A 27939-nucleotide genomic window follows, 5' to 3' on the forward strand; every position below is an offset into this window, starting at 1 on the left:
AGAGAAGTCATTAAACGTGGGGCATGTTAGTAACCTTATGATAAAATAAATAGTAACTCAGAAGGACAGACTGTTGCAAGAACAGAGCATGTGGGTGCAATGCATCTGTTATGAAAAGATGGTATAGAGAAAGGAGCACTGGGGCGAAATCGGGCCTTTTACCTAATAGGACTGTGAAGAGCAGATGCAAGAGCAGATGCAAGACCATAAGGCCTGCCAGGACTTACTGCTCCTAAAAGGAAGAGCCTGGAGCTCTCCTAGGGAAGGACACCGAGAGCCACAGGAGCTACCCAGAGGCAGAACTGCCTCCACAGGAAGGGAGTTTGTGCCAAACTCCAGTGGAACGGGCTGTCCCCAAAGCAGCGAACCCCAGCCCCGAGCCTTCCCCTTGCAGGGAGGATGTTTGAACCTGGGAACCTGTTCTTTAGCCAGGTGGGCTCATGGGGCTTCATGGAATGACCGTTTTCACTTTATTCGATCGGAATAATTACGTCGTAGGTGCTGGTGTGAGAGGCCGGGGGAGGTGGAGAGGCTCAAAGCACGCCAGACTCCTTTCTCCTTCCCTCCCTTCTCACTCCTTCCTTCCAAGGGATAGCTTTTTCTATAACAAAAACCCCCACGCCTTAACATAGTAACTAAATCTCTTTCTTTGCAACAGAAGAAACAAGATATGGGAATTTTCACATTACAAAAAGAGATCCTTTTCAAGGATTTGTTTATATAGTATTACATGTATCACGTACTATTCCCGATAGGGCAAAACGAAGCCGAACTGTTTAAACAACTAACGCAAGCAAATCTTCTATTACAATAAGCTTTTTTTTTCTTTTTTTCATTTTACTGGAAAGAAAACTAAACTACCAGAAGGTCAAGCCCATGACTTTGGCGACCCTTTTAGTGCTTCCCAAGCTTGTCTGGCCGATGCCCACTCTTCCCTCCCTCCCCCCCCCCCCCGCCCCCAGAAAACCATGTTATATCCCAGGACAGTCTGAAGAACACAGTTTGTGAAATGGCGATAGAGCCAAGTTTCATCCTTCACGGTTAGCTCCCTATCCCCATTATAGACTGGCCTCTCATACAAGTCAAACTGGGTATTTTAGATGAGAAATTCAGTGGCTCTTTATTCCCATTCAATGGACTATCAGGCTTTTACGTGCCCCCGGTGAGGTGGATTGGCTCCATTACTTATCATATACTATTATATAACGTCTGACACAACTCACCAGGCAGCATTGCTGCACCCGAATAAATTGTCTGTCGTGAAATCTTATCTTCAACATTCGAACTGACTAATCTTAGTTGAAGGAATATTTTTTGTTTTTAGTGTGTGTGCATTCAGACTTTATCTGACACTCTGGCTGCCATGAAACATGAAGTTATGCAAATAACAGGACAAAAATGAAGTGTGATATTGGAAAATCTAAAGGACATCCATGTTTTAAAAATGGTATTTTTATTGTGTCAATTCAAAGAAATTCAAGTTTCCATTTCCATCGAAGTTCAGCAAATGTCCTATGCAAGAAAGAAAGAGGAAGGAAGGGAGGGAGGGAGGGAGGGAGGGAGGGAGGGAGGGAGGGAGGGAGGGAGGGAGGGAGGGAGGGAGGGAGAGTTGGGAGAAGGGAGGGGAAACCCGATAGTCATGTCCATAGATGAGCCCTGTTTGCTTAAGGTTTGCTGGGTTAGCTCTTCCTGCAGGTCTACAGAAGGGCAGAGCATAACCCTCTATCCCCCTCTCTCAGTCTCACTGGCACAAGTCAACACAGGGACAGCTTGTTAGGTAGGTACACAGGGTCCAGTTGGCATGGCCTTGAGGCTTATTTTTCTAGTTGAACCAAGAAGACCCCCCTCCCTTTTTGGGGGGCAGATTTAATAACTAACATTCAAACAAGACATTTTTATAATGCACACTCTGAGAGGATTTCCTAGGCCATAAAACCGCCTTAAGTCGGTGGGAGCTGTCCTCCATTCTTGAGTTAGAGCTTCAAGATTAAGTCCTTAAGATGGAAGGCACGTGTGTGATAGTCACACAGAATATTTGTGGTTGAGAAAAGTTATGAAGCATGACATTTAAAAGATGTTTGAAAAAGAAAGAAAATACTCTGTAAAAACAGGCATGAAATGATAAAGAATAGTCCCACTACCAGTGTCAAGCCATCTGCATTAAATGAAGCTATTTCCAACAGTGTAGATACCAGAAGATATGCAGAACACCAAAGTGGGGTGGCTGCATTGCTCCCCCTTTAGTCTCCTCTGCAGAGGTAAATAAGGGGAACTGGGTGCTGTCGGAAAGAGGAGCACAGAGAAAGCCTGGTCAGACTGAGAGGTTCAGAGGTAGAGCTGAGCCAGTCCACTGTGCTAACGTCTCTCTTCTCCATCCAGGAACTGGGGACAGAAGGGAGGGGTGGTTTTAAGCCCTGAGGTGCAGTTTGTACTTTCCCCATAGGTCCTGGGGTCAGTGTAGAGTATTTCAAGTCATGTGGCTTCTCACATGCAAAGTAGGCCCAGAACCATGTTAGTTCCACACCGTGGGCCTTGAGGGTGGCTTAGGGGATATCCCTATATTCACTCTGTTTCCATCACCTGACAAGAACCAAACTGAGCTCGGTGGTGTAAATTTGCATGAGTGTGCCAGGTTGCTCCATGACCGTCCTGCATAATTGGTCAGAAATAGTTTGTCTTCATGTGGATTCATGAAGTTTAAACACATGGTCCCAGAATCAGGCTCACTAATAGCTATTTTGAGTTTCTTCCACTTAATCAGAGGAAACATCTTGCATATACTACATAGTATAAAAAAAGGTAGAGAGTTGATATGCCGCCTGCACAGCCATTTTGCATCTATTTATAGTCACTTTGTATCAATACACGTTGATCTCAAAATGCAACAAAATTAGGAGTTGCATGGTGATTTTAGTGTATGATCAATGAGGATTGAAACCAGATAGTTAGGTTAATTCTGTTAAGTAAATAAATAAATCAATCCTAGTCTTTCCCAGCAGAACCTAAGGTTTTTACTTGACCACTTGGATAATTATTGTAGGAGTCTCCTGCTTGTGTGAAAGCAGCCATGGGGGATGTGGTTAAATGCAGACCATGTTGTCATTCCAGCTGTAGTTCAAAGGTAAGCCGTGTGTCCCAGGCTCTCCTCCCGGCCTCCTAATGCTTTGTGAAGTCCTCAGGAAGCAGGTCCAGTTCATGATAGCATGTCAAACGCACAGTCTGCTAACGCAGGATGTTCGCCCTGTCTTTGAACGCTCTAGATTATCTGCTGGCCTGTTTTTGAGTTTTAGATAAATGGAATCATACAGTATGTACACTTTTCATGTCTGGCCCCTTTCTAGGTTGTGTTTATAAGACTGATTCTTGTTGTATATTGTGGTAACGTGTTCATTCTCATTGCTGCGTCATAGTCCATTGTATAAAGACACCGTGATTTATTTACTAGACTACTGTTGAATGGTGGTTGGATGTCTTTCAGTATTTATAACAACCCCATGAGGTAGATGGTATTATTTTGCCCATTTTGCAGATGAGCAAACTGAGGTTTTGAGCAGCTTTAGAATTCATTTACCTCAAGTCGCGCAGGCCATTGTGGCCTAGCCGTGCTGTGAGCCCAGGTAGCCTGCCTTGAGAGCCCGTGCTCTCCGCCCTTACTCTGTTGGCCTCCATGCCTGACTGGGCTCTTTGCTGAAGCAGGTCTTTGATCTCTTTCTGTCTTTCTCCTATCCCTTTCAAAGATTCACTGTGAGGCTGTGGCAGCTGGACCGGAAGACAAGCATCTGTGTCGCCAGGCCATATATATGGACCCGTCCCTCCCCCTTGCTTTGTTCCTAGGTCAAGTTTACTGTGCTCAGAGTAAGGGCTCTGCCAGGTGGCCCCATTCGTTCACCTGACATGTCCCAACCCCCTGTAAGTCCTGTGTGTAGGCTTAAGCTGGGCTCCCCTTGCAAAGCAGGTCTAAAAGCTAAACTGGCTCTTGAGAGGGGACTTTAGTGCGTTTTTTTGTTAGTCTATCTTTGGCTTTAACTGCTTAGGCGCTACTTTTGTCACGTGGAATGTGGAGAAACCTGAGGACTCTGTGGGGTATTTTATCTTTATTTTTGTTTTTCTTATACCGAGGAACCCGTTTCCCTATATTTGAGCCTTCCCTGGCTGACTATAGGAAAAGAAATACCAACTCACTTTTTTTTTTTCTTAGAAATTGTGCATGAATGCATTTTTCTGCCTGTTGCTTCCTGAAAGCCCTTCAAAGTAGAGGCTGCAGATTAGCAGGGAAAAGAGAAGTCGGTTTCCTCGCCTGTCAGCACCAGGCCGTGAGTGGGGGCAGCTCTGGGCTGCTCCGTGGAAGTGGAGGCGCAGAGGAGGCCCCCCTCCCCGCCTCCAAGCGGGAAATTCCGGTGCCTGGGGGAGCGCGCTCTCCTGCTCCTGCATGTTCCCCGACCCACCGTCTAAGAACAGTGCAGAAGTTCGGGGGATCTTTGCTGTGATGACAAGAGAGAGTATCGAGGAGGCTGCATCTCCTCTCAGAGGCCAGAGGCTCCCTCCCCAGGAAGGCAGATCCCACACTTTGTTTCCTGCTGCGGAAAATAAGAAGTCATACTGACAGTCTTCAAATCCGAATGGAAGATTTTTTTTTTTTTTTTCAAATGACTAAGTTGGTTGTGTACCTATGGGCAGAGAGGTTAAAAACTTTTTTTTCCTAAAAGCATTTTAGAAAAGTTCATTGTGCAGGCTGTCCTCTGTAGAACCCCACCCTTTTCCCCAGACACTCCTTCCCTCTGCCAGCCAGGACAGGCGCCGTTTTCCTACAAAAAGGCGATTTTACTCATTGGCCAATAGAGGGGAGGGTGCAGCTAGCCAGTTAGGAATGTCTGCATTCGGTCCTCGGTCGTCTTTGATTCCGAAATTGCCTTCTCTTCCCCTCAGTGTCTTCATATCATCCTCACGCCCCACCGCACACCCCTGCCCACCCCACACCCCGATTCTGTATTCCATCTCAGCCACCCAATAAACCTGCTCACCACTAATTTCAAGGTTACATGTGAAGACTGCATTTTAAAAATATATATATATCTTTATTGATTTCAGAGGGAGGAAGGGAGAGGGAGAGAAAGAGACATAGAAACATCAGTGATGAGAGAGTCACTGATCGGCTGCCTCCTGCATGCCCCTATTGGGGATTGGGCCTGAAACCTGGGCATGTGCCCTGACCTGGAATCGAACCACTATCTCCAGGATCACAGGTCGATAGATGCTCAACAGCTGAGCCACGCCGGCAGGGCACTGAATGTTCTTAATGTAGGGTATTAAAGACTTGTTGGAAGAGTTACCTAAACTTTGAAAAGTTATTATGTCTGAAATTTCAGAACTGGTTGTAAAACTTGAGTCTCTTGAGATGACACCTAAAGGCATTTCTTTGAAAACAATTTCTAAAGAGAGAATTTTATAAATGGAGTATAAAAAAAGAGTGAGTTGCAGAGATAAACATCTTTAGTGCTGAAATGACTTATTACATAATCAGTGCAAAGCCAGGCCTTGTTTTCTGAGAAGTAAACCCCTACTAGGGTGCCACATAAAACAAGATATCCAGTTAACTTTGAATTTCAGATAAACAACAAATTATCTTTTAGCATAAGTATATCCTAAATATTGCATGGACATACCCTATTATTATTTGTTGAATCTGGCAGCTTTAACAAGGTTTTCAATATGGTTTCAGACAATTTCAATGAATTAAAATTTTCTGAGTGCTTTGTGCATGATCGTTAGGCCTGGACGTGGCCTTGGAAGCCCCAGAGCAGGCCTGTGTGTTCTCTTTCACTATTGTACCCATAGCTCCTAGCACAGTATCTGCGTATAGTTGGTATTCAATGAATATTTTTTGAAAAAAATCAAAAGAAAAAAAGAAGTATAGAATATGATGAATTTATGACACTTATAACCTAGGTGGGAACATAAGCTCACATATATAAAAAGATAATGTGACTAATACTCTTATTTTGGATTTTAATTGGTTAATTTACTTTTTAGACTAACCCACTTAGGGATCAAACTCTAAATATATGAGAAAGTTTCCTCCCACTTCACAAAGAAGTTATGATTGAACAGGTAATGGAAAGTTAGTCTTATCAATTTACATTTGATGTCATCTTTTTTATTATCTGATTTAAAACTGCTCTCAGTGAGCAGTTTACAAAGTTCTTTGTGACCTTGGACAAAACAGTTAACATCTTCGAACCTCAGTTTTGCCGTCTGTGAAATGGACGTGATGAGACACGCCATGCTCTGCTGTGCTTTGTGAGGCCCACGCATGGCTTTAGTTGCTGTGACAGGTAAGGAATCGACCACCCAGCTACTTTTGCATATGCTTTAGTCAATAGACACAACTGCGCGTTCTGCACGTAGTGAGAGGGGCCAAGGGCTGTTTGTTCTGTGCTGAGCTAGAAATAGCCAGGAATAAGGAGGTTTCACAGCTGGAAGATAAAAATGAATGAGCTCTGAGGGAAATCATTAATTTCTTTCTATATTGCATGTTGCATGGCAGGGGAAGACTGCACAGAGGGAAGCACTAGGGCTGTCAATAATTTTTAGCTTATCATTCATGCAATTATTACTATAGTTATTTTATTAGTAATAATATGTATTTTAATTATCATTAATAACAACCATCTTTCTTACTCTAGCTAGTGAGGGCTTAATATTGGCCAGGCCCTGTGCTGTTTTATGTGCATTTTCTTATTTAATCCTCATAAGAGTTGAGTAAGGCAACAACTGTTATAAAAACCATTTTACAAATGAAGGAGCTGAGAGGTTAAATGATTCGCTTGAGGGCATGCGGGCAGCAAGTGGGACAACCAGGCTGCACAGCCAGTGTGAGCGTGAGCTCTTCCCATCCATATCACTGCGGGAGCCAGGGGAGAAGATTTAGGAGCATCTGTGGGTGTGTACACCCCTCTCCTGAAATCCTGAGAAGTCACTCCACGCACATACCCCCCCACTTTCCAGCCACGTAATTTCCATGGTCCACCCTAGGACAGTATGCAATTTTAGGATTACTTGATCAAAAAGCATTTACTCTTTTACCCTGCAATGAACTTCGTCTAGTAGCTTCTCTTCCACGCTCCTGCTTCTGAAGCACAAAACAGCCCTATGAAGGCCTTTGCCCCCCTGAAGAGTTTCAGATCTCATTCCCCCCTGTCATTCTCCTCTATCCGGACCCCTCTCTGATTCCTGGGTGACGAAGTCCCAGCTGGGCCAAGCACGCAGCTCTGACCCGGAGAGCGCCAGGGAGCCACAGCATGCCTGTGCGTTGGGAGCTTTGGGAGAGGCTGAGGCCCGGGTGGCGCCCACAGTCTCGGGGGGGACTGAAGCCGGAGGGAGAGTCATCCGGAGGCTGCAGTCCACGGAAAATCAGGCAGCCTCCAGGGCATACGAGCAGAAGCAAGAAGGCACAGAGCTATTTCCATTGTTCCCCCTTCATCCGCGGCTTTGCTCTGTGTGGTGTCAGTTACCACAGTCTGAAAATGCTAAATGAAAAATTCCAGAAATAAAGAATTCACACAGTTTTAAGTTGCACACGGTTCTGAGTAGCACGTTGCAATCTCCCTCCGCCCTGCCCACGGGCCCGCGTCCAACCCCAGCAGGAGGGGCTGCTTGATTTTCCTCGGCAAGCATGGAAGTGCTGCGCAAAACCCTCTGAACGTGCCACCCGGGGCTTTCCAGCAATTTACATGTTACTCAGATGCTTTGAAAAAAATTAAATGCTATAAAGTATTTTAATAAGCAGAGCCCTGCGGGACTGTTTAAAGATGACTTGGCTGTGCCACCCCTTGTATTATTTGTTGTCATTTTTTCCACAGCATTCAAATCCTCGTCCGCGGCACAGCAGTCAGCCCGTGGTTTATTTTGTAGTGGTGACTTCCAGAAGCCAAATCGACTTAAATCATTTTCTTATTTACAGCTTCAGCCTATTCAATAAGTCCTTCTGTGGTAGAAATGGGTGAAAAATGATCTTTTTGGGTCTTAAAGAAATTTTACATCCATCCTAAAACTTTTTTCATGAAACCACGCTTTTCATTTATAAATTCCGTATTTGGGCCATCTCTGTGTTGCCCAGTAAGTGTTTTGACAAATGATTTAATTTGCTCTTTTCGGGAATTTGTCAACTCGTGTCTCAGTTCTCACAACGGGTATTTTATCACTGGCTATTCGATATGGTTATTTCCCTTGTTAGCTCAAGAGCAGTTTAACACAAAGCCTATCCCCATGAAGCGGGCAATCTGTGGGGAGGGATGGCTAACATAATAAGAAATAAACACATCTTATAATGAAAACTGTATTTGTGAAATTGGATTTAGCTCTCCCAGATATTCCAGGATGTCTCCTTACACAGAACACCCGAGAACCATATTCCCTTCAATGGAAACTCTTTTTTAAAAGTTTTAACCTCAATGACACTTCTTCAGTGAAAACTTCCCTATCTACCAGTAACCACAGAGCCGGAGTTGAACCTTCAGCGTCCAGTGGGTAGTGATTGCGTTAAAGTTGAGTAAGGTGCCCTTCCTGCTGTTGGGCTGTTCACAGATTTTCCTAAGATTGTAGGGCACCTTTCTCTACAAGGTTCCCATGAGGTGACGCCAGCGGACTCAGACTCCAGCTCCCTAAGCAGAATGTGTGGGAGCGTGAGCAGAGGTTCCCATTTGTGATCTCTGCTTCCAAAAGCCACTATGGCTTCTCCACAGGCCATTTTCCTCTGCATGAAATAACTAAGTGCCTGAAGCAACCACCACCGTGATCAGTCGATGTGGGCTGGACTGTAAAGGTTATCTGCTAGAGTTCGCTGTCTATCATGATATATTGTAGAGGAACTGGTTGTCTCGAAGACTGATTCTCAAGATACCAGGGTTAATGGTTTTTTAATTCGTTAGTGTCCCCTGGTTTTCCTGTTGGCTGTAACGCACCTCGTGAGTCGCTTGTGTTCACACATCTGTTACACTTTGACCATCAAACCATTTGGCTTCACTATTTTTTGGTTGAGAAATACTTCATGTTTAAAAATATATTTATTTCCAAGTTTATATAGAAAAATCAGAATATAGAGACAAGAAGAAGAATTGCCTAGAATTACCTAACCCGCAAGACGATTACTATTATTAGCATTTGGTCCTTTATTTTTCAGATTCTTTTTCTTTGTAGCCTTATACATGTAAATGCATATATTTTAAAAATGGAATTAACATTAATTTACTCTGTAACCTATTTCTCATTGGGGTATATATCACGATATAGTTTTAGGTCAATAAATATAGATGGGCATATTCATCATATGGGTGTGGCATAATCTATGTAGTTGATGGACATTTTGAGTGTTTCTGATTTCATTATTTTAAATAATATTACTATAAACATTTTTGGCTAATGATTCCTTTTCCTATATTTCAATACTGAGATGCTTTGAGAATTAGCCAGACTAGTAGGGAAAATCACAGTGAAGCATTGCATGTTCTCAACAAAACTTGAATAATTTTATTTCCATGGGGAAATGAGTTTTGGAATAAACTAAAATGGAAAAAAAAATTTTAAAGGGCTTTTTATATTAAAAATGTTTTAACATATTACAGAACAATAACTATCAGAACCATAGGTGTGTCTACATTAAAAGTAGAAAGCTTCTGTAGAAATACATAAGAATGCAGAAATTTAAACACATAAGAATTCAAGAAATAGATTCCAACTATTAAAAGAGTTTTAAAGTAGTAAGGAAATGAATTATAATATAATAAGGATATAACATATTGATCCATATAACCACATGACACATTATAAAAATATCAGATATAACACAAAGTTAATAAAGTTTAATCATATAAAAACAGATAGAAGTCTGAAGAGCATATTTGGCCCAGCTATATTGAATGATCAAATGTGGAAACATCAAAGACAATGGGAACAGTTTTATATATTCTGGAAATAACCTTTAATATTATATATATTGTATATATTTTTATATGATATATAATAAAATACATATCAAAAGGAAAGCAAGTGAATAATTAAAGTTAATAAAAATTTTACTATGCAAAATACAGAAAGAGAACCAAAATATATTTTAAAAAGTGGATGAGGTAAATAGAAAACAGAAAGAAAGAGAAAAAAAGTGGCTGGGATCATTGTCCAGGTTGCAGTTAATTAATATCAAAAGAGACAAACACAAGTTTATAAGTAACATTACCTGGAAAAATGCATATTCTTACTAGTAATTACCGAAGTACAAAGAAATCTAAGGGAAAAACCGTAAAGTTGCAAATACAACATATCAATTGGAATATTTAGAAATAGGTATATTGTGGTAGCCTGGTAACTTGGAAAATGAACTGGTGATACGTAATGAGATCTTTTAAATAGTTTTTAACTTTTAACACTCAATTATTTTACTTTGGGCTATACACCCAAGGAAATACTCTGACAGGAAATAAATATAAATAAAGATTGGCAATTGTAAAACATTTGAAGCTACTCATGTTAATGAAAATAGAGAATGATTTTTTTGTTTGCATTTTTATGTAGTATCAAAAGCCTTAATGTACATGGTTTCATTTAATCCACAATGAGGAAGCTGCAACACAGAAGTCACACGGCTGGGACTGGAAACTAGGAGATGTGCCTGGGCAGGAGTAGGACTGGCTCCGTGTCCTGCATCTTCCAGGTGTGGGAATTCAGCCAGTAGTTTTTGGATCTGTAAATGGGTCACAGTGCCCAGCCTCCTTAGTTCCCACGTTTTGAGCAATAAGCAAGATAATGTATATGAAAGTGGAGCTTCTAGTAAGGGCCTGAGAGAGCAATTATTGAAGTTGCTGCTTTCTGAAAATGAATCTTTAAATGAATTTTCAAACTGAGCACTGAGGCCATGGAGGTTTGGAACACTTTTAATGAGCAAGAGAGCAATAAAACCATAGTTCAACAGCACCAAGGGCCAAGTTCAAAGGGAACAGAGTGGAGTTATAATTAAGGAAATGGATTTGTCTGCCCTGCATAGGAGCCAGGAGAGTATAAATTCAAATCTATTTGCTTATTTTTTTATTGAAGAGATTATGCACACGTCAAAAAAGCTTTTGAGCATTGGGAAACTCATAACCTGACATGTGGTTTCCAGCCTCCAGCATCCTCCCTTTCATAATACTACTCACTGTGACTTATGCTCTAATTGGCTCCGGAGATGCCCCACCCCGCCATGAAATCATCAGAAGTTTTTTTGCCTTGTCGCTTCTTTTCTTCCAGTCATGCAAAATCAAGGCCCCTCCCACCCCAGTTCCAGAAGCTCCTCCAGCACTCCCCTTTCTGCATCATTAAGGGGGGAGGGGTAGACCTGGCCGAGAGACACGCTGCAGCCTTGGGCTCTGTGCTGAGGTCCCAACTCTTACAGCTCTTGAGGCTGGCCTGGGGCAGAGGCTCCCCTGGAACTGGTAACTAAGGGTTATGATTGAAACAGCAGGAGAGCAGTTAGTCTGGGGTAGAATGGGGAGGCTTCCAACTGATGCCTCTCAGACTTGCCTTAGCGCGCACCCAAATCCTTAAAACACTTCTAAATCTGGGTGACTTGGACCTCAAACTACCATGATTTCTCTAGAGCAGATCAAATCCCACCTGGGCCTCATCAGATTCAACATCTTACAGTGTGTCTTATTTTTCCTTTGATACTTTATATAGAAAATCATTTTATTTCATCCTTACAGCAACCCTGTGAGGCAACTATTCTTAATCCTATTGATGTAAGAAACATCCAAACCTGTAAAAAAAATTTTATGAGTTTATTCAAGCCAAACTGACGATAATTATCAGCAAGCAAAATCTCAACGGATTGAGAAAATGCTCCAGAGAATGGCAGTTTTACAGCTTATTTAATACATTAAAATCAAAGGAAGAGACAAAAGGGGGTTGCATGAAATTCATTGGTGGTAGGTTAGGGAGGTGGGAGAAAGCAAAGCAGGCAAATCTCTGAGCTTTGATACAGAGTAAAAGAGACACAAACTTCTTTTACATTGGTGGGTGTAGAATAGTTAACAGTGAACACTTGCAGCACATGGAGACAATATTTAGGAAACAAGATTACAGTGAGGGGGTTGCTCTGGTGCAGTGAGTGTGCCCTGAGCAGTTGGGGGTGGATTACTCTTTGTTTTTTTCCCCGGTTAATCTTCACCCAAGGATATTTTTTCCATTAATTTTTAGTGAGAGTGGAAGGGTGGGAGGGTGGGGGAGAGAGAGAAACACATCGGTTGGTTGCCCTCCTGCACTTGCCCCAGTGGGGTTAAAAATTGAACCTGCAAACCAGGTACATGCCCTTGACTGGGAATTGAACCCACGATCCTTAGGTGCATGGGCCAACACTCTAACCATGGAGCAACACCGCCCGGGCTACTCGGACATTTCAAGGGTATGTCATCTTAGATACAAAAAGACATTAGACAGGCTTACTTACGGTAAAGGCTGACCTTTGTCAAGGAGGCTGTAGGCCTAGGATGTGACTACTTGCCATGTCTCGCTTTTAGTTAGGAATTTTTATGTTCAGACCATCCTATGTGGTTACTTTGGGTCTCTGAGTTCGTAGGGCCCAACATGCAGGCCTCCCCTGAGCTTGTCCAGTTTAGTGAGTGGCCCATTTTTTGTCCACAGCCCCATTTTATGGAGCGGGAAACAGAGGTTCAGCAATGTTCAATATTTGCCCAAAGTCACAGAGCCAGTGACCTTGGGCAAGGCTGCAAAACAGGTTTTAGACTCAGGTTTGCTTGCCTACAAAACCCATGCTCATCCTGTGCATGCTGAAGGGAGTTTTCCTGGGCCAGTGAGCTGGAAGAGGGCAGGGATTTTTGCAAAATTGTTCTTAGGGACCCAGAATGGAAGTGTACCACCAACTGTGTGGTTTCCAGGCTACTTCCTGCTAAGTGACGGTGTTAGATGAGGTGCCAGGGATGTCTGTGTGCTGTTTCTACACCCAGGGAGGCAAGGATTTTTTCTTTATCATGTGTTTTGTTTTCCATAGAGAGAATCCTTTCTCTGACAGCCACTTTCCTTCCAAAGCTTAGAACACCATGTGCTCTTTAGAAGGAACTAAAGGCTTCAACAAGGAAGAGATGAGTTTTCAGCAGCCCGGTCGGTGCCTTTGCAGTTCACATGTCATTCAAAACATCTGCTTCTATTTTATTTGTCTGCCTTTGGAAGAAAATCAAGGCTAAATTTGAGATAAATAAGAAGCAAAATATCTTCCTAAATCAAAAAAGCCCAGTACTTGGCCATCTGAAAAAACTTTGTTTAAATATTGATGTGGCCACAGAAAATCTGTACAGACACCCAGGATTAAGATTCAGCTAATAGCCCTGGCCAGGTGACTCAGTGGGTTGGAGTGTTGGCCTATATACCAAAGGTTTTGGGTTCGATTTCCAGTCAGAGCACATACCCGATCAGTTTCTCTGTCACATCGCTGTTTCTCTCTCCCTTCCTCTCCCTCTAAAAATCAATAAAAACATATCCTCGGGTGAAGATAAAAGAAAAGATTCATTATTTTATTAAAGGCTTGTTAAAAGAGTCAGCTAATAATCCCCAAAAGTTCAGAGATTACCTGTTAAATACTTTTAGAGTAGTTCCTTCTGGTAGTTTCTGAACTGTTTTTGAACACCAAGCACTTATTGGGGAGGCAATTTAACCAGATCATAACAAATTTTCCCCAGAAGACTAAGAAAGCCTGGAGTTTATTCTGGATCTCTCCCTAGAAACAGCCAAGAGAGAAGGAGGGGAGGAGAGAAACATCTCTGTGGATAGATTGAGCTCTGGTGGGCATTCATGGGCACAGGTGGGCGGCAGCCCCTTAAGTCAGATATGCTCTGACTGGGATCAGAGCCCTTTTCCATAAAGGCAACGGCGTTGAACAATATAATTCCACCATCTGAATCTTATTATTTTCTGGTTTGCTTACTTTTTAAAATGGCTCTTTTTGTGCATGTGGCAAAATTTACATACAATAAAATGTCCACCTTGAGTGTACATTCAGTGAGTTCCAGCAGGAGTGCAAACACTTGTGTACCTCAGACCCTTCTCAAGACATACAACAGTGTCACCCCAAAGCAACTGCTGTTCTGACTTAGCACATTAGTTTTCCCTATTTGAGGACTTCATATAAATGGAATCACATGTAGGTTTTTGTGTGTAAGACTTCTTCGACTCATCATGATGATGTTTTCATCTATTATCCATGTTGCATGTATCAGTAGTCCATTCCTTTTTATTGCTGAAAGTGTTCCATTGTGTAAGTGTTCTACAGGTAAGGGTTTTTATAAGTTTTGGGGTGTTTTTGGTGTGGATTTTGCTATCTATTTTCCTGATGGACACTTGGTTATTTCCAGTTTTTGTCCCAATAAAGTTGCTAAGAATATTCTTGTACAAGTCCTTTTGCGCATGCATGTTTTCATTCCTCTTGAGTAAATATCTATGAATGCAATTACTGAATCACAGGGCTGGTAAATGTTTCATTTTATAAGAAACCGCCAGGCTTTTTTCTGAGACCATCGGGCCATTTTACACCCCCACTGTCAACATATGAGAATGCTTGCTGCCATTAGATGTTATCGGTCCTATCTCATTTGGGTTTTAATTTGCATTTCTTTCATGATGAATAGCACTGAGTGCTTCTTCATGTGCTTACTGTGTATCTTCCTTTGTGAAGTGATTGTTCAAATCTTTTAAGTTGAGTTGCAGGTGTTATTTATATAACTCCATATAGTATACAGATATATGTACGAGACCCTCCCCCTCCTCTAGGGAATGAGGCCCCAGTTACCTGATCTTTTTGGCTGTGATTGCCCCCCAAAATGATGCCAGGGACTCTGCTTTGTTGAGTACAGTGCTATATTCCCACTGCCTGTGATGGCCCCCGGCACATAGTAGTGGGTGTTAAACAAAAACCTTCGAGGCCTTGAGAATTTACATTGGCTCTGGGAGGGTGGGAAAAGGTGAAGTGGGAGCAGTTCTAGGACAGGTGCATAATCCCTAAGGAAGAAACAGTTCCTACTTCGGGATTGGCTGTGGGCAATAGTCTGGAAAGTTCATACATAAACAGGATGTGGTGGCATCTGGTGGTTAGCCCTTTTTTTTTAAAAATAGCATCCTGGAAGTTGATTCCAAATTTCAACATATATTCGGGAATGTGAGCAATCTTTTGTTGGTTTTGGCCTGTGGCTTTTAACTGATTAATCTTTCAAGTCTTCCTCCTATCCTCTGGCCTGCTATAATTTAATTTAGGACATCTCAGAATTTTTTCTTGTTACAGCTCATTGACATAAACATCTACTGAAAGAATCAATGCATGAACAGGTGAACTGACTTTTGGGCCTGATATCCAGGCCCAATGTTCTTGAATTTAATGGCAGTGATTAACAAGGAAATACATAGAGGAAAATACTTTAATGTTACCCTTGAGCTATAAAGTACACTTGGCACAAAAGACTCAGATACCTTCAGGGGATTTGCTCACCGGGGGAAATACTGCTGGATATCTCATGGACTAGCCTAATTTGTCCCCACTTATGAACCCACGAGTGAAAGCCACTGCTGCTGTCAAACTTGCTGCATTCTGCAACTATATCCCACCTCTTCCAAGTCTTGGGTCCTCACCAGGCTTGCTGGATGAAGATCAGAGCATCTAGCTTGGGATGGTTTTAGACAACCCAGCTGATCTGAGCTTTCAACATCTTCCTCTTGGCTCCCTCTGACACAGCCCATTCCCTGCCTGTTGGGCCCCTTTGCTGGGGGCCCTGTGCCTCCCTGGCAGGCCTGCCCCCACTGGTTGCGTTGCCTCTCTGAGCGTCCAAGGGCCAGCAAGGGGGCTCCTTCCCCCTTAGTCTTGAAGTGATTTTCCTGGTCCTAATCCAGCTGGCTCCAGCCTTTCCTGTTGGGGGTATATACCAAACAATCAGCAGCAGCATCTACATGTATAGAGAATTCTGCCATTTACAGAGCATGTCCATATCCTTTATGTCATATAGCCTCCAAAGTCCTACTCGTATCCCCCTTTGTTTGTTTTTTCCCAAAGGAAGTGGCATAAAGAGGTGAATAATTTGCTCCAGAATCTAAAAGTTGCCCTTAATGTGGCCTGGAGTTTTCTAAAACTCTGGGCCTTGCTCAAAGAATATTGGTGCTTTCTTAGCTCTGATGGGTTTACATGTGTGGTGTTGAAAAGACTCCATAGATTTTAATAGTTCAGCAACTTAGATTATATGTCATAAGAAATTCAGTTACCACAGCAAAAACACATGTGAATAGTTCCCAACCTTTTTATTTTAACCACCATTATGGGTTCCCTCTACCCTGCCCTCCTTGGGTCACATGTCATTAAGAGATTTTTTCCACCAAAAAAATGAACTTTTTTTTTTAAATCCTCACTGGAGAATATGGTTTTCATTGTTTCTAGAGAGAGAGGAAGGGAGGGAGAGAGAAACATCAATGTGAGAGAGAAACATCTCTCAGCTGCCTCACCCACCTGCCCTCACCAGAAATTGAACCTGAGACCTTTTGGTGCGCAGGACGACACTCCAACCACAGAGCCACACTGGCCAGGGCAAAAACTGCCCACTTAAAAATGTTGTGGAACCAGAACTTTTACATTGTATCAGTAATTATTCAAATTATACTTTCAAAGAGTCTGGTGTTCTAAAGGCTGTGTGTGTAGCAGAATTAATTAGTGTACTCTGTATGCCAATTATAAAAGAGGAGTTTCTGTTGGGGAAGACAATGTCATCTGTTATTTTATTATATTTATACATATTATGTTTATTATCTTATTAACTATTACACTTGACCTTGTCTTTTTTTGTAGGAGTACCAGCAGAAATCCACTAATGTCATCTATCAGGCCCACCACGTGAGCAGGAATAAGAGAGGGCAGGTGGTTGGAACAAGGGGCGGGTTCCGAGGATGTACCGTGTGGCTAACAGGTATGCCATGTTGATATATTTTATTCAAAAATCCATGTGTGACACACTGTGTTAAGGACATCGGTGTCACCTAATTCTGTGTTTATTTTAACACTAAAAGGAAGCTGACAAATGCCTGGGTGTTGGTCCTCACTCCACCCTCAGAGAGAACTAGGACTTTGATCACGCCGTGGAATGTTGCGAGTTCTCAGGTTTCTCCTCTTTGTCAGGAAAAGACGGGACAAGTCGGTGATGACATCCCCTTTCAGCCTAAGGAATTCCATAATTCTCAATTTCGTGCCTAAACACATTGAGTGGCAGTTATGAATGTGGCTTTTCTAACTTGACATCAAGCCTTTGGCATCAAGCAGGCATTTCTGATGTTTAGAGAGGTTCTTTTTTGTTCTCTGATATTTTAGCATTCTAAGAGGCTATTTTACTTAGTGTAAAAAAGTTAAACTTTGTGCCAGAAGGAAAACTAGTGATTTCTATTTAGCTGAGGCTTGCCCTTGTATATAGAAATAACTTACTCGCACTGAGGTAATCAAAAGAACCTCCCTTTTCTTGTGTCTTTATAGCCACAAAATGTCAAAGCTAAGGGTTAGTGACAGAACTGGAGCTGGTCCTGGGCTGTTACCTTATACTCTGAGTATAGCATAGAGGAGGTTGATTCCTGGGAAAAGTCTGACATAGCCTAGACTTGAAAGGAAAAACCAAGTTCATTTTACAGACATAATATTTCAAAAAGAGACAACCCCAGATAAAAAGATATGTTTACCCAGGTTCGGAAATCAACTTATGTGTTACTGTCTGTTCACAGTAGTCTTGCCTGGAGGTAACTCTAATGAATGTGGCAGACAGGTACCTGCCAGGCCTCTTTGCTTGATATCCTGAGTCTCTCCCATTGTGGTCTAAATCAGCTTCGTTCTTTTTCAAGTGTCTTTTCTAGTGACTGTGGCACTTGCTTTTGGTTTCCTGGTTTTAGTCATCCGTGGTCCAACAACTTTTTCCAGTTTCCAGGGTGAGGACAAGCAGTGGGCAAGGAGCCTGCTGTATTCCAAAAGGCGGCGGTCACCCGTCTTGATTCCTGAAATGTTTCCCCCACCTGCCTCTGAGTGACATGATGGGCCGCCGTAGAGAAAACACCGCTGTGTCCCTGTTGTTTCTTTCTTGTTACATGCTTGTCTTCACGAGGTGTTTGCCTTCGTGGATTTGCCCAGCTTTTAAATTGGGACATCCATACAGAGTCCATTTTTTTCTAATGTGGAACACCCTTGAAAAATGAAAAAGAACTGCAGGAAGAGGGGATAACATTTATTTTTTATTCTCATACTGCAGAGGTAGGATATTGACCAGGCCGACCCGAAGAAACCAAGTTCATCTAATCCAGACACTTGGCTTTGAGCCCCAGCTCTGCGTATAGTAACTATGTGACTTTGGACAAACCAGTTAACCTCTCTAAGGAATAAACATAGTACCTGCCTCATGGAGGTGTAGGTAGAACTAAATGAAATAAAGCAGGTATGCACTTAGCAGTGCCTAGTCCATGGTAAAGCTCTCAATAGTGTTACTCCAGTGTTACTCCAGTATATTAAAATAAATATAGCAACAACCTAGTTTAATGCAGTTACTGTGCTCCAACAAAACCCTTGGTGGATGCAAGAGGAAAATCAATGGAAAAAAATTAATCCTGACATAAGCATAATACATTATGCATGATAATCTTCAGAATTTGAAAGCATGCAAAGGCAATCATCTGAAAAGCAGTGACTGATTTACAGGGTGATTTCAGCTCCCTGTAGTTGTGTAAAAATGTTTAGGAAGTACAGGAGTGTAAAAACAGAACAACTTCTCTCTCTTTTTACTTTCTGAAGAAAATAAATAATTTCATGTAATGTCTCAATAACCACTCCTTGGAAAATTTCATAGTAATATAATAGTAATAAAAATAATAATGATAGCCTTGGCTGGTATGGGTCAGTTAGTTGGGCGTGGTCCCATGCACTGAAAGGTTGCCGGTTTGATTCCCAGTCAGGGCACATGCCCGGGTTGCAGGCTTAGTACCGGTGGGAGGCGTGTAGGAGGCAGCAGATTGATGTTTCTCCCTCACATCAATATTTCTCTCTCTCCCTCACTCTCTCTTCCTCTCTGTCTAAAAATCAATTTTTAAAAATTTATTTAAAAAATAATAATGATAGCTAAAAAAAAGTTAATGGTATTGACCTAACATGTTACCTTTTCTTGTAAAGTGTCAAATTCACATTCAAATTATTCAGTTCTTTTCCTAGGCCTGATCCATTTTTGAGCCCTGATTTGAAATGCAGAATGGTAGTTGAGCAGCCGATTCTGAAAGTCAAATACAAAGTTAATTTCATTTTAGAGTAGAAATTTGGAGTAAGTCCTATCAACTCGATAAACCTGGTGATGATATGAAAAGACTCATTTAGCAAGACCAATGCTGGTTCCACAGGAAAAAACATGGTTCTTTGAAATAGGCTACAGGAAGGAACTACTTTCTGATATAAATTGTGATATGGCTCTACAATAAGAATGGCAAAGACAAGATACTTTACTTGAATGAATGACCTAATCTTATAGAAATGAGAGTGATACCACTTACCTGGTGTATAAATATCCAGATTCTATAATAAATTCAGTTGTTAAAAAAGATACAGTTACTGTGATTTAGCTCTTAGTTTCCTGAGAACTGAAACAAAATCAAAGGAAATTTCTATTATTTCTCTCATTTTCTGATGGAAGAGAAGATCCCAGAGATTCAGGAGTTCCATTCCCCTACCCCACATCCAGACAGACATTCTCATAGACAGTGAGCTACATGATAGACAAAGTCACCTAATAGACAGTGTTGTCAGCAGTGATTTGTAGAGACTGCCAACACATTCTTCAGGGAGCCACTTCTTCTAATAATCCTGACTCAAGGCCAGGGGCATGACTTTGAAGTATAACTAAAAAATGGAAAATATTTGTTTACCTTTCATATATCACCTTCCTTTCCAAGTCTCCTTTTCTCTCTGTCCTTTGTCCCTGCTTTTCTTGTACTTTTGTCTTTATCCCCTTTCCACCCGCTGTCTTCTCTGTAGTGACCTTGTGACCTCTTTCCTTTGCCCCTAACTTTCCCTCTTCCATGCCCGGGTGCTGACAGTGGCTTGGCACGATGGGGCATTCTTCAGGTTCCGAGATCCTCAGGACGACCGAATGTTTAGAGTGCTACTTCCCAGGGCACTTTAGATTGTGAACTCTTAAATGATTTTGGAAGGTTGCATTTCTTTCCCTTTCTCCGTATGTTCTCCTTCGTATAGAAATTATAAAGTGTGTTCCTACTCATTGTGCTTTGAAATCGTGGTAAAAAGTGGTTTCTCATGTAAGACTGTTCTCATGTAAGACTCCAAACAGCTAAGAGAGTAGGACAGCTCTCAGCACAGCCACAGCCTAGCTCAGGATGCTTCTCTGCCTTCATGTGTCAAAGAGTCATTTGGGGGAAATTTTGAAAATAAAGGGCAGTCTGTGGGCTCTGTTGTCAGTTGGCTGTTTAGTGGTATCCACAAGGGAGGTGGCCTCCCAGACTCCAAGGGCTGACTGTCCCCTCCACTCCAGCTGATTATTGTCACAAGAGGATCTGAGGACTCTCTCACCAGATATTCTGGGTTGGTTTTTTTTCAAGAGAAGCCAAAATCTGGATTTTTATGTGCAACGTTCTGATCTTTAAAACACTCCGCAAGCAAAACAGAACATAGCAAGAGCCAAATGTAGCCCCACAAGGTCTCCCCATTCATGAACCTCCCTGGCTTTGAAAGGCTATAGTCCTAATATAGGACAACTAGTTATCTCAAGATTTGAAAGAAATGCAAGTACTTGACTTGTTGCAAACTATGCTTTTTCTAGATTTTAAGGATTTTGATTTGAGGTCAATCAAATGATTGTAATAAGGATGTGATTACACTTTAATTAGGTAAAAATTAAGATCAGGTCATGATTAGGATCAGGTTCCAATTTGTCATAAACAATCAGGGACAATGCCTGTCTTGTCTTGCCTGTTCTGAACAGGTCTCTCCGGTGCTGGGAAAACCACCATCAGTTTTGCTCTGGAGGAATACCTCGTCTCCCACGCCATCCCTTGCTACTCCCTAGATGGGGACAATGTCCGTCATGGCCTTAACAAAAACCTTGGATTCTCTCCCGGAGACAGAGAAGAAAATATCCGCCGTATCGCCGAGGTGGCCAAGCTGTTTGCGGACGCCGGCCTGGTCTGCATCACCAGCTTCATTTCTCCTTTCGCGAAGGTAAACCGATTTGGCTCCGCACTGGGCTCCCCCCCCTGCCAGGAGAGGTAGTGGGGGCGGTGCAGAGAGGAACTGCACTTCCAGGTTCCCCCACTGTTCCTTCCTGTCCGCACTTGCTCCCTCCTTTCCTCTGTTTAAAGTGGGTTCTGTAAAGAGTTCCTTCATTCCCAGGTGCCAGGGCGCCTGACCACATACACCCTGCCATGTTCACAATCGCAGGGTACCCTTGGCCGGAGCTGAAAGGAAGAAAAAGTTAAAGAAGAAAAACCCTAAAGCTCTGTGCTTTCATTTCTCCAAAATTGCCAAATGCTTAGCTCACTTACCGAAAATAGCAGCTCACTCCCCAAGCCTCAGGGTCTGTGTGTTTCACGCTGCAGTCACCAAGGGGGAGTGTCACTCTTCTGGTTTAAAAGAGAATTTCTGTGAGCTTCCAATAAGACGTTCTGTACTTGGAACATGTCCTTTGAGTGAAATGCTCCCGTGTCACCAGCCTTGAACTTTAGCAGGGATTCTTTCCCAAGGTTTTCTCTGAAAGTCCTGGAGAGAGCTGTGTTTACCAGATGAAACTTCTGGACTTTCTCTGAAGCTGAAGCTCCCTCCCACCTCTGCAGAGCATAGAGCCCACTGTTTTCTTCAGGCTGGGGGACCCCAGAGCACACGATGTTTTGTGATGAACAATTTCATGGGGAAACCTTTCCTTACTTTCCTAAGTGAAAAATTTTCCCCCCAGGATCGTGAGAATGCCCGCAAAATCCATGAATCGGCTGGACTGCCCTTCTTTGAAATATTTATAGATGCGCCTCTAAACATTTGTGAGAGCCGGGATGTAAAAGGTCTCTACAAACGAGCCCGAGCTGGAGAGATCAAAGGTAGGAGAACCAGCTCAGCGGCACCTTTGTTGCTTATGTCTGTCACCCATCCTTCCCGGTCAGTCCCTAGAAACCTGTTGGAAGTTTCAAAAGCTGTTTTCCAAACTTGCATGTAGCATACACAACCCATAATATCCCACCACTATATCTTCAAAATGGCCACAGGCATATTAAAATGTGGGTTCATGTTTTTCAAGAACTGTCGTCAGCGATGAGCAAATGAAGTTCAGGGAACTAAAGTGGATGAGTCTGTGAGCGTGTGTGAGTGTGTGTGTGTGTGTGTGTGTGTGTGTGTGTGTAGGAGGAGGAGTGTATCTGAGTCTTCCGTCTTCTTGTCCTCTTTTTATATTCTAATCAGCTACAGGGGGCTTGGGCTTGGCTAGCCAGATTTTGTGGATGATTTGTGACTTTCTCTATTGAAAATACAGCTGTATGTTTTTTCACATACAGCTAGAGGTCAAGGATGGCTGGTTGACCTCCGTTATAATCTGAGTTCTCAGTTTAACACATTATTGCAACATGCGTTATGACTTGATGAAAAAGGTGGCTCTGTTGGGGCGAATGTGATGTCCTCCCTTCTGCCTCACAGGATTCACAGGCATTGATTCTGATTATGAGAAGCCCGAAACGCCCGAGCTGGTGCTGAAAACCAACTTGTCCTCCGTGAGCGACTGTGTCCAGCAGGTGGTAGAACTTCTGCAAGAGCAGGTGGGTGGACTGGTTGTCGTTTCTTTTTATTTATTTTAATTTCATAAGATCATGAAAAATCATCTACGTATGGAAGCATTCTCTTTTTAGTTTTCATTCCAAATTGTTCCCAATTCTGCTTCATTTCAGAACATTGTTCCCCATTCTGTAATCAAAGGCATCCATGAGCTCTTTGTGCCTGAAAACAAACTGAGCCAAGTCCGAGCTGAGGCTGAAGCTCTCCCTTCACTGTCAATCACCAAGGTAAGAGGGTGCAGATTGGCCAAGGGGAATTAGGTTTAATATCAGTCATTATAATCCATTTACAATTGCTCTTAATAATATGGGCAGAATGAATAAGGGAAATGCAATGTTCATAAAGGAAAACACTTCATTTTGTTAATTTGTAGAAAAAATTTGTTTGTATTCATTTCAGAGAGAGGAAGGGAGAGGGAGGGAGAGAGAAATATCTATGATGAGAGAGAATCATCGATCGGCTGCCTCCTGCACGCCCCCTACTGGGGATCAAACCCACAACACAGGCATGTGCCCTGACTGGGAATCAAACCGTGACCTCCAGGTTCATGGGTCGACGCTCAACCACCGAGCCACACTGGTGGGGCTGTCAATTTTTTTTTTTACCCTCTTCTCCAATCAAATCTGTCGCCAAGAGTTGACACAGGACAGCTGATCACTGCGAAGTAGAGAGGCAGACCAGGAAGGTAACTTCTGTATTTCCATAGGGCAGCTTCACTTGTCTTCATACCTTCGGTTATGCCAAAGTGCAGGCACTAGGCAATAATTGTTGGCAGCTGCTGGAAGATTGCTTGTTCAGAATACAAGTGCTTCTTGGGCAATTGAGAAAGAATTGGGAGAAAACAAAAAGCAACCTTGAACTAAAGTGATATGAATGCCCTGATCTTTTTCTGCTCTGCAAATTCTCCTCTTTCCTCATCGGGGAGCATCCGGCCTGAGGAGAGGCGGAGAGGGAGGCTAGGCCTGAAACCACATGTGTGCTTGGACTACACATCGGCAGCGGCGTTGGTGAAATAGGCCCCCAAAGGGCAATGGGAAGAGGTGGAAGTTCCTGCATGAGCCTTTGGGCTGGAGCTTGAAGGGCTTTCAGGATCATGCTAAGAATTTTGGAATGTTATCTTAGAGTCAATGGTTTGCCCAATTCAATCAACTAAATAGTGAGTTTGGTGAAAAAATATAGCCAAACCAGAATTTTTTTTGGAGGGGGGGAAGAATGAACAGTGACTATTCAACACAGTTGCATACCGTAAGGATAGATACAGCCTAAAGCGTTCAACTAAATCATCTCAATTTGAAATCTTTTCACCACACCCCGGTAGGAGGGTTCTAGACTCAAACTTATCTGGCCCCAGACCATGGGTTGGCATAACATATGGGAACACTAAAGACATTAAAGGCTCTGCCTTCATCCTTCTGTCAACTGAATAAGAAAGGCCTGCTCTGGGCCAGATGGCTGAGCCCCAGAGCTTATGGAAGCGTTCACCTGCTTATCCTGTTTTGCAGCTGGATCTTCAGTGGGTCCAAGTTTTGAGTGAAGGCTGGGCCACTCCCCTCAAAGGTTTTATGCGCGAGAAGGAATACTTGCAAGTTTTGCACTTCGGCACCCTGCTGGATGGTATGGCTTTTTGTTTCTTACTCTTTATTATTATTATCATTACTATTAGTTGTTGTTCTTGTTGTTCTTTGGCCGATTCACTTAAATTCCCCAAATCATAATAGTTTCTGTTGTTTTTCTTCTTGATCAGTGTATTTAATACAACAGCTGAAGGACCGATATTAGTGGAAAGGGACTTGCTCTGGACTAAGAAATCGTAGCGTTCATGACCTACTGCTGCCACATACCCTTGTGACTTTGGAAAAGTAATTTAACTTGTTGAGACTTTAGGCGTCCTCATTACCCTCCATTATATAAGAAAAGGTTGATTCACCAAATAGATTTCTAGGTTCTGTACAATTCTGACCATTAATTTTGCTCACTTTCTCCCTTTTCTGTCAACTTTCCATCTCCAAGTGGTTCCTAGAGCTTTTTCAGAACTCGGTGCCAAGCCTCTGAACTTCCCTTTCTTGCCACTCTTTATTATTAAAGAGAAAACTTTCTCAGACTCTTCACAGGAGCAAGGAAAGCTAACTCTTGGTTTGTAAATCTTTTCTGAAAATATTTAGATCACTTATGGTGTGTCTAGTCCTATGATGTATAAGCTTCCATCTTAAAGATCTTTCTGGTTATCCTCAAAGGATTATTGATTGTTCAAAACCAAGGAACTGAAGGCTTTCTTGCACACAGAGCCACGGGATGGTTACGTCTATTTCACCTCCACCTGTCCTTTGCTGGCCCAGATATTCAGAAGGCAGCAGACAGTCAGAAGCATTGTTGCCAGATACTAGGACCATCTGGGCAACCAGGATGAAGTCAGCACACATTGTTGACCTACAGGGACCACTCATCCTCCAGGTTGCTCAGTCCAGCATCATTGCAGCAGTTGCTTTCCTTGATGGATGCTAAAGTGTGAATCAATATTCATGCTTATACATGAAATATACTAGGATGGCATCATTTACTAAACTCTAACAAGAGAGCACTGAGGCAGTTTTCTGGGCATAAGCTGATGGCTTGTACCGATCTGGTCAAGGTCGGAAGCATGTGTTATTCAGGAAACTTCCGGACTCTTCTATGATCATTTCCTTCCTCAAACTGCCCGAGCTAATCAAGAGGGACTTGTCTGTTTCGAGGCTCTGGAGAAAGGCTGATAAGTGGGAGGGGTGGTGGTAGAGTCACCCTGAATTTGTAATACTGAGCTTGGCTCAAATCTTTTAGGAAGAAAAATCAAATCAGATGTCATTTCTTGGGAAAGATGTTCATGTTCTAGGCTTGTGACTCTGCCTGGGGACTGGGGCGTAAAGCCAGAATCAGAGCTCAGAAAGGACTGGTCAACACGGGCCCTCTCCCCTCGTTCCTCTCATCAGCTATTCCATTATCAGTTGTGGCTGATAATGCCCCCAAACCCGAGACTTCATTTCTCAGATTAAATAACGTTCCAAAACACATGATTTACTTATATCTTGCCTTAAAAATAATAATGCATATCTATACAACACTTCACTGTTTGCAAAGCATTTCTCAGGCATTATTTCATGTGGTCCTCACGAAAGCTCTGGAAGACAGGCAACTATTTTCATCCCACTTTACAGATGAGGAGACTGACCTCAGGTTAAGTAGTTGGCTGATGTTCATACCATTGGTAAGAGAGGGGCCCAAGACAAGAGACCAGAATCTCCTGGCTGCTGGCCCAGTGCTCTTTCCATACCCAGATGCTCTCCTGATGTCCTTCCCTATAGAAGTTAATAGCTCAGGATATTTGTACAGCAAACATTTACAGGCTGACATTTACCTCAATGTCTTAATTTCAACACTTGCTGAGCACAGGCTATGTCGAGTAAATGTCACCAGACTCAGCAGCCACCCACGAACAAGAGGTTGACCGTGAGCATACAAACCTGAGCTGTGGCCAAAAGAAAAGTGAGCCACCTTGAAAGTGAGGACTTTATTACAGACTCAGCACTGTAACCTTTAACTAATATTTGTTCTTTAAAGAAAAATACCAGAGTGATGGGTGTTGTTGCAAAGGTCAGTGTTAATGGAAACCAGGGGTTCTTAACTTGGGGTCTAGGACTTCATGGTGTGGGGACAAAAGAGTCCTAAAGCAAGCAAAATTGTGTGTGTTTTAAGAAGGGGAGAAGTGGGAATTTTTTCCTGGCTTCCCAGATTTTGATGGATTCTGAAAGGAGTTTATGATCCAAAAAGATGAAGAACAGCTAATGCAGAAAGTCCATCTGGATAATTTAAGCCAAGTCTCCCTCCCTCTAACACCATTTCCGTTCCATTTATGGTGCTCTTCCATTTGCACAGCACGCTGCCTTTCTTTTTCTCATTTGGTTCTTACTGCCATGAGGCGAGGCGGGTGAAGCACTTCTTAGTGCTCTCACTTCCCACGTAATCCAGGTGCCTACCCCTCCCCTCCCCCAAGCCCACCAATCTGGGGATACAAATGAGGTCACTTTCTCGTTAATACTTGAATCCCACTAGTTCCCAACCCTTACCTGCTCATAGAGAAATCCCAGTTCTTTCCAAAGCCTACCCTCAAGTGTTTGTGGGAATTCTCAAGGGTGTTTCCGGTGCTCCAGAGTCAGGCCTACAGCCATATGCCACTTGCATGTGCATCTGTGCCTCTCTGCGCCCACAGAGGTGCAGATTCTGCCCAGTCACTGCAGCCACCGCTGTCCTTGTGCCCAGAGGGCTGCCACAGTTCACGTACTCTTTCCCAGGGGGGAAGGAGAATGTTCCCTTTCTCTGTGTTCACCTCAGTTGAGGATGCTCTAGTGGGTTGCTTGAGTCCCACAGGGTTAGAGAATCGAGTGAAACAACTCTGGTGATAGGTACACATTCTCCTGCGGCTGCCAGTGAGGTTATGTTGGGGCGGGGGAGTGGGTAAGACCAGGTGTCGTGCTGTTTCCACAATCCTTACCCCCTCCAACCTGTAGGGCCTGTTTCTGGGACTCTCTGCAAGACTTTTTTGCCCTGTGGGAGTTCTCCGCTGGCTCCACCATCTACCTCTGCAGCCCAAGTCCGCTGGGCATGCCTGTGTAACTCCGGGTATAGTCAGGGTTCAAAATGCCTCACGCTCTTCAGGAGCTTCCTCAACGCCTATGGAAATCAATTCATAAAAATTGATACCAGGGATATAATATGCTGCCCACTTGTACTAAAGTAGAGATAGACTATTATAGTGGGTAAGAGTGTGAGCTGTGGAGCCAAACTGGGTTCATATGCCAGTGATTTGCTTTAAACCTGGGCAAATTCCTTAAACCCCCTAGGCCTCAGCTTCCTCATCTGTAAAACGGACATTAATAACAGTACCTACCTCACTGGGATGTCGAAAGGTTAAAGGAATGTCTGGTCTAATAGTGAATGTTTTTATATATTAACAAACCCCCATAGCATGCAAGTAAAGGAACTTGAACTCTTAAAGAGACCAAGGCTTATATCTAGGCACATCAATTTGGAAGTAGCACAAAAAAAGTTCATCAGCT

The 27939-nt window shown here is 42.8% G+C and overlaps 1 protein-coding gene across 1 annotated transcript in view; it reads left to right on the top strand.

Annotated features, from left to right (window-relative positions):
* The window catches only part of PAPSS2 (3'-phosphoadenosine 5'-phosphosulfate synthase 2), a 61230-nt gene that overhangs the window by 16788 nt on the left and 16503 nt on the right, over positions 1–27939 (top strand). Inside the window, exons 2-7 of the mRNA XM_087824237.1 lie at positions 16862–16979; positions 21024–21259; positions 21990–22128; positions 22718–22836; positions 22966–23079; positions 24355–24466. Coding sequence (XP_087680363.1) covers positions 16862–16979; positions 21024–21259; positions 21990–22128; positions 22718–22836; positions 22966–23079; positions 24355–24466 — 838 coding nt within the window. The remainder of the gene's footprint in view (positions 1–16861; positions 16980–21023; positions 21260–21989; positions 22129–22717; positions 22837–22965; positions 23080–24354; positions 24467–27939) is intronic.

The sequence above is a fragment of the Miniopterus natalensis genome, chromosome 14 (genome assembly GCF_054644295.1).
Source record: "Miniopterus natalensis isolate mMinNat1 chromosome 14, mMinNat1.hap1, whole genome shotgun sequence".
NCBI lineage: Eukaryota > Metazoa > Chordata > Mammalia > Chiroptera > Miniopteridae > Miniopterus > Miniopterus natalensis.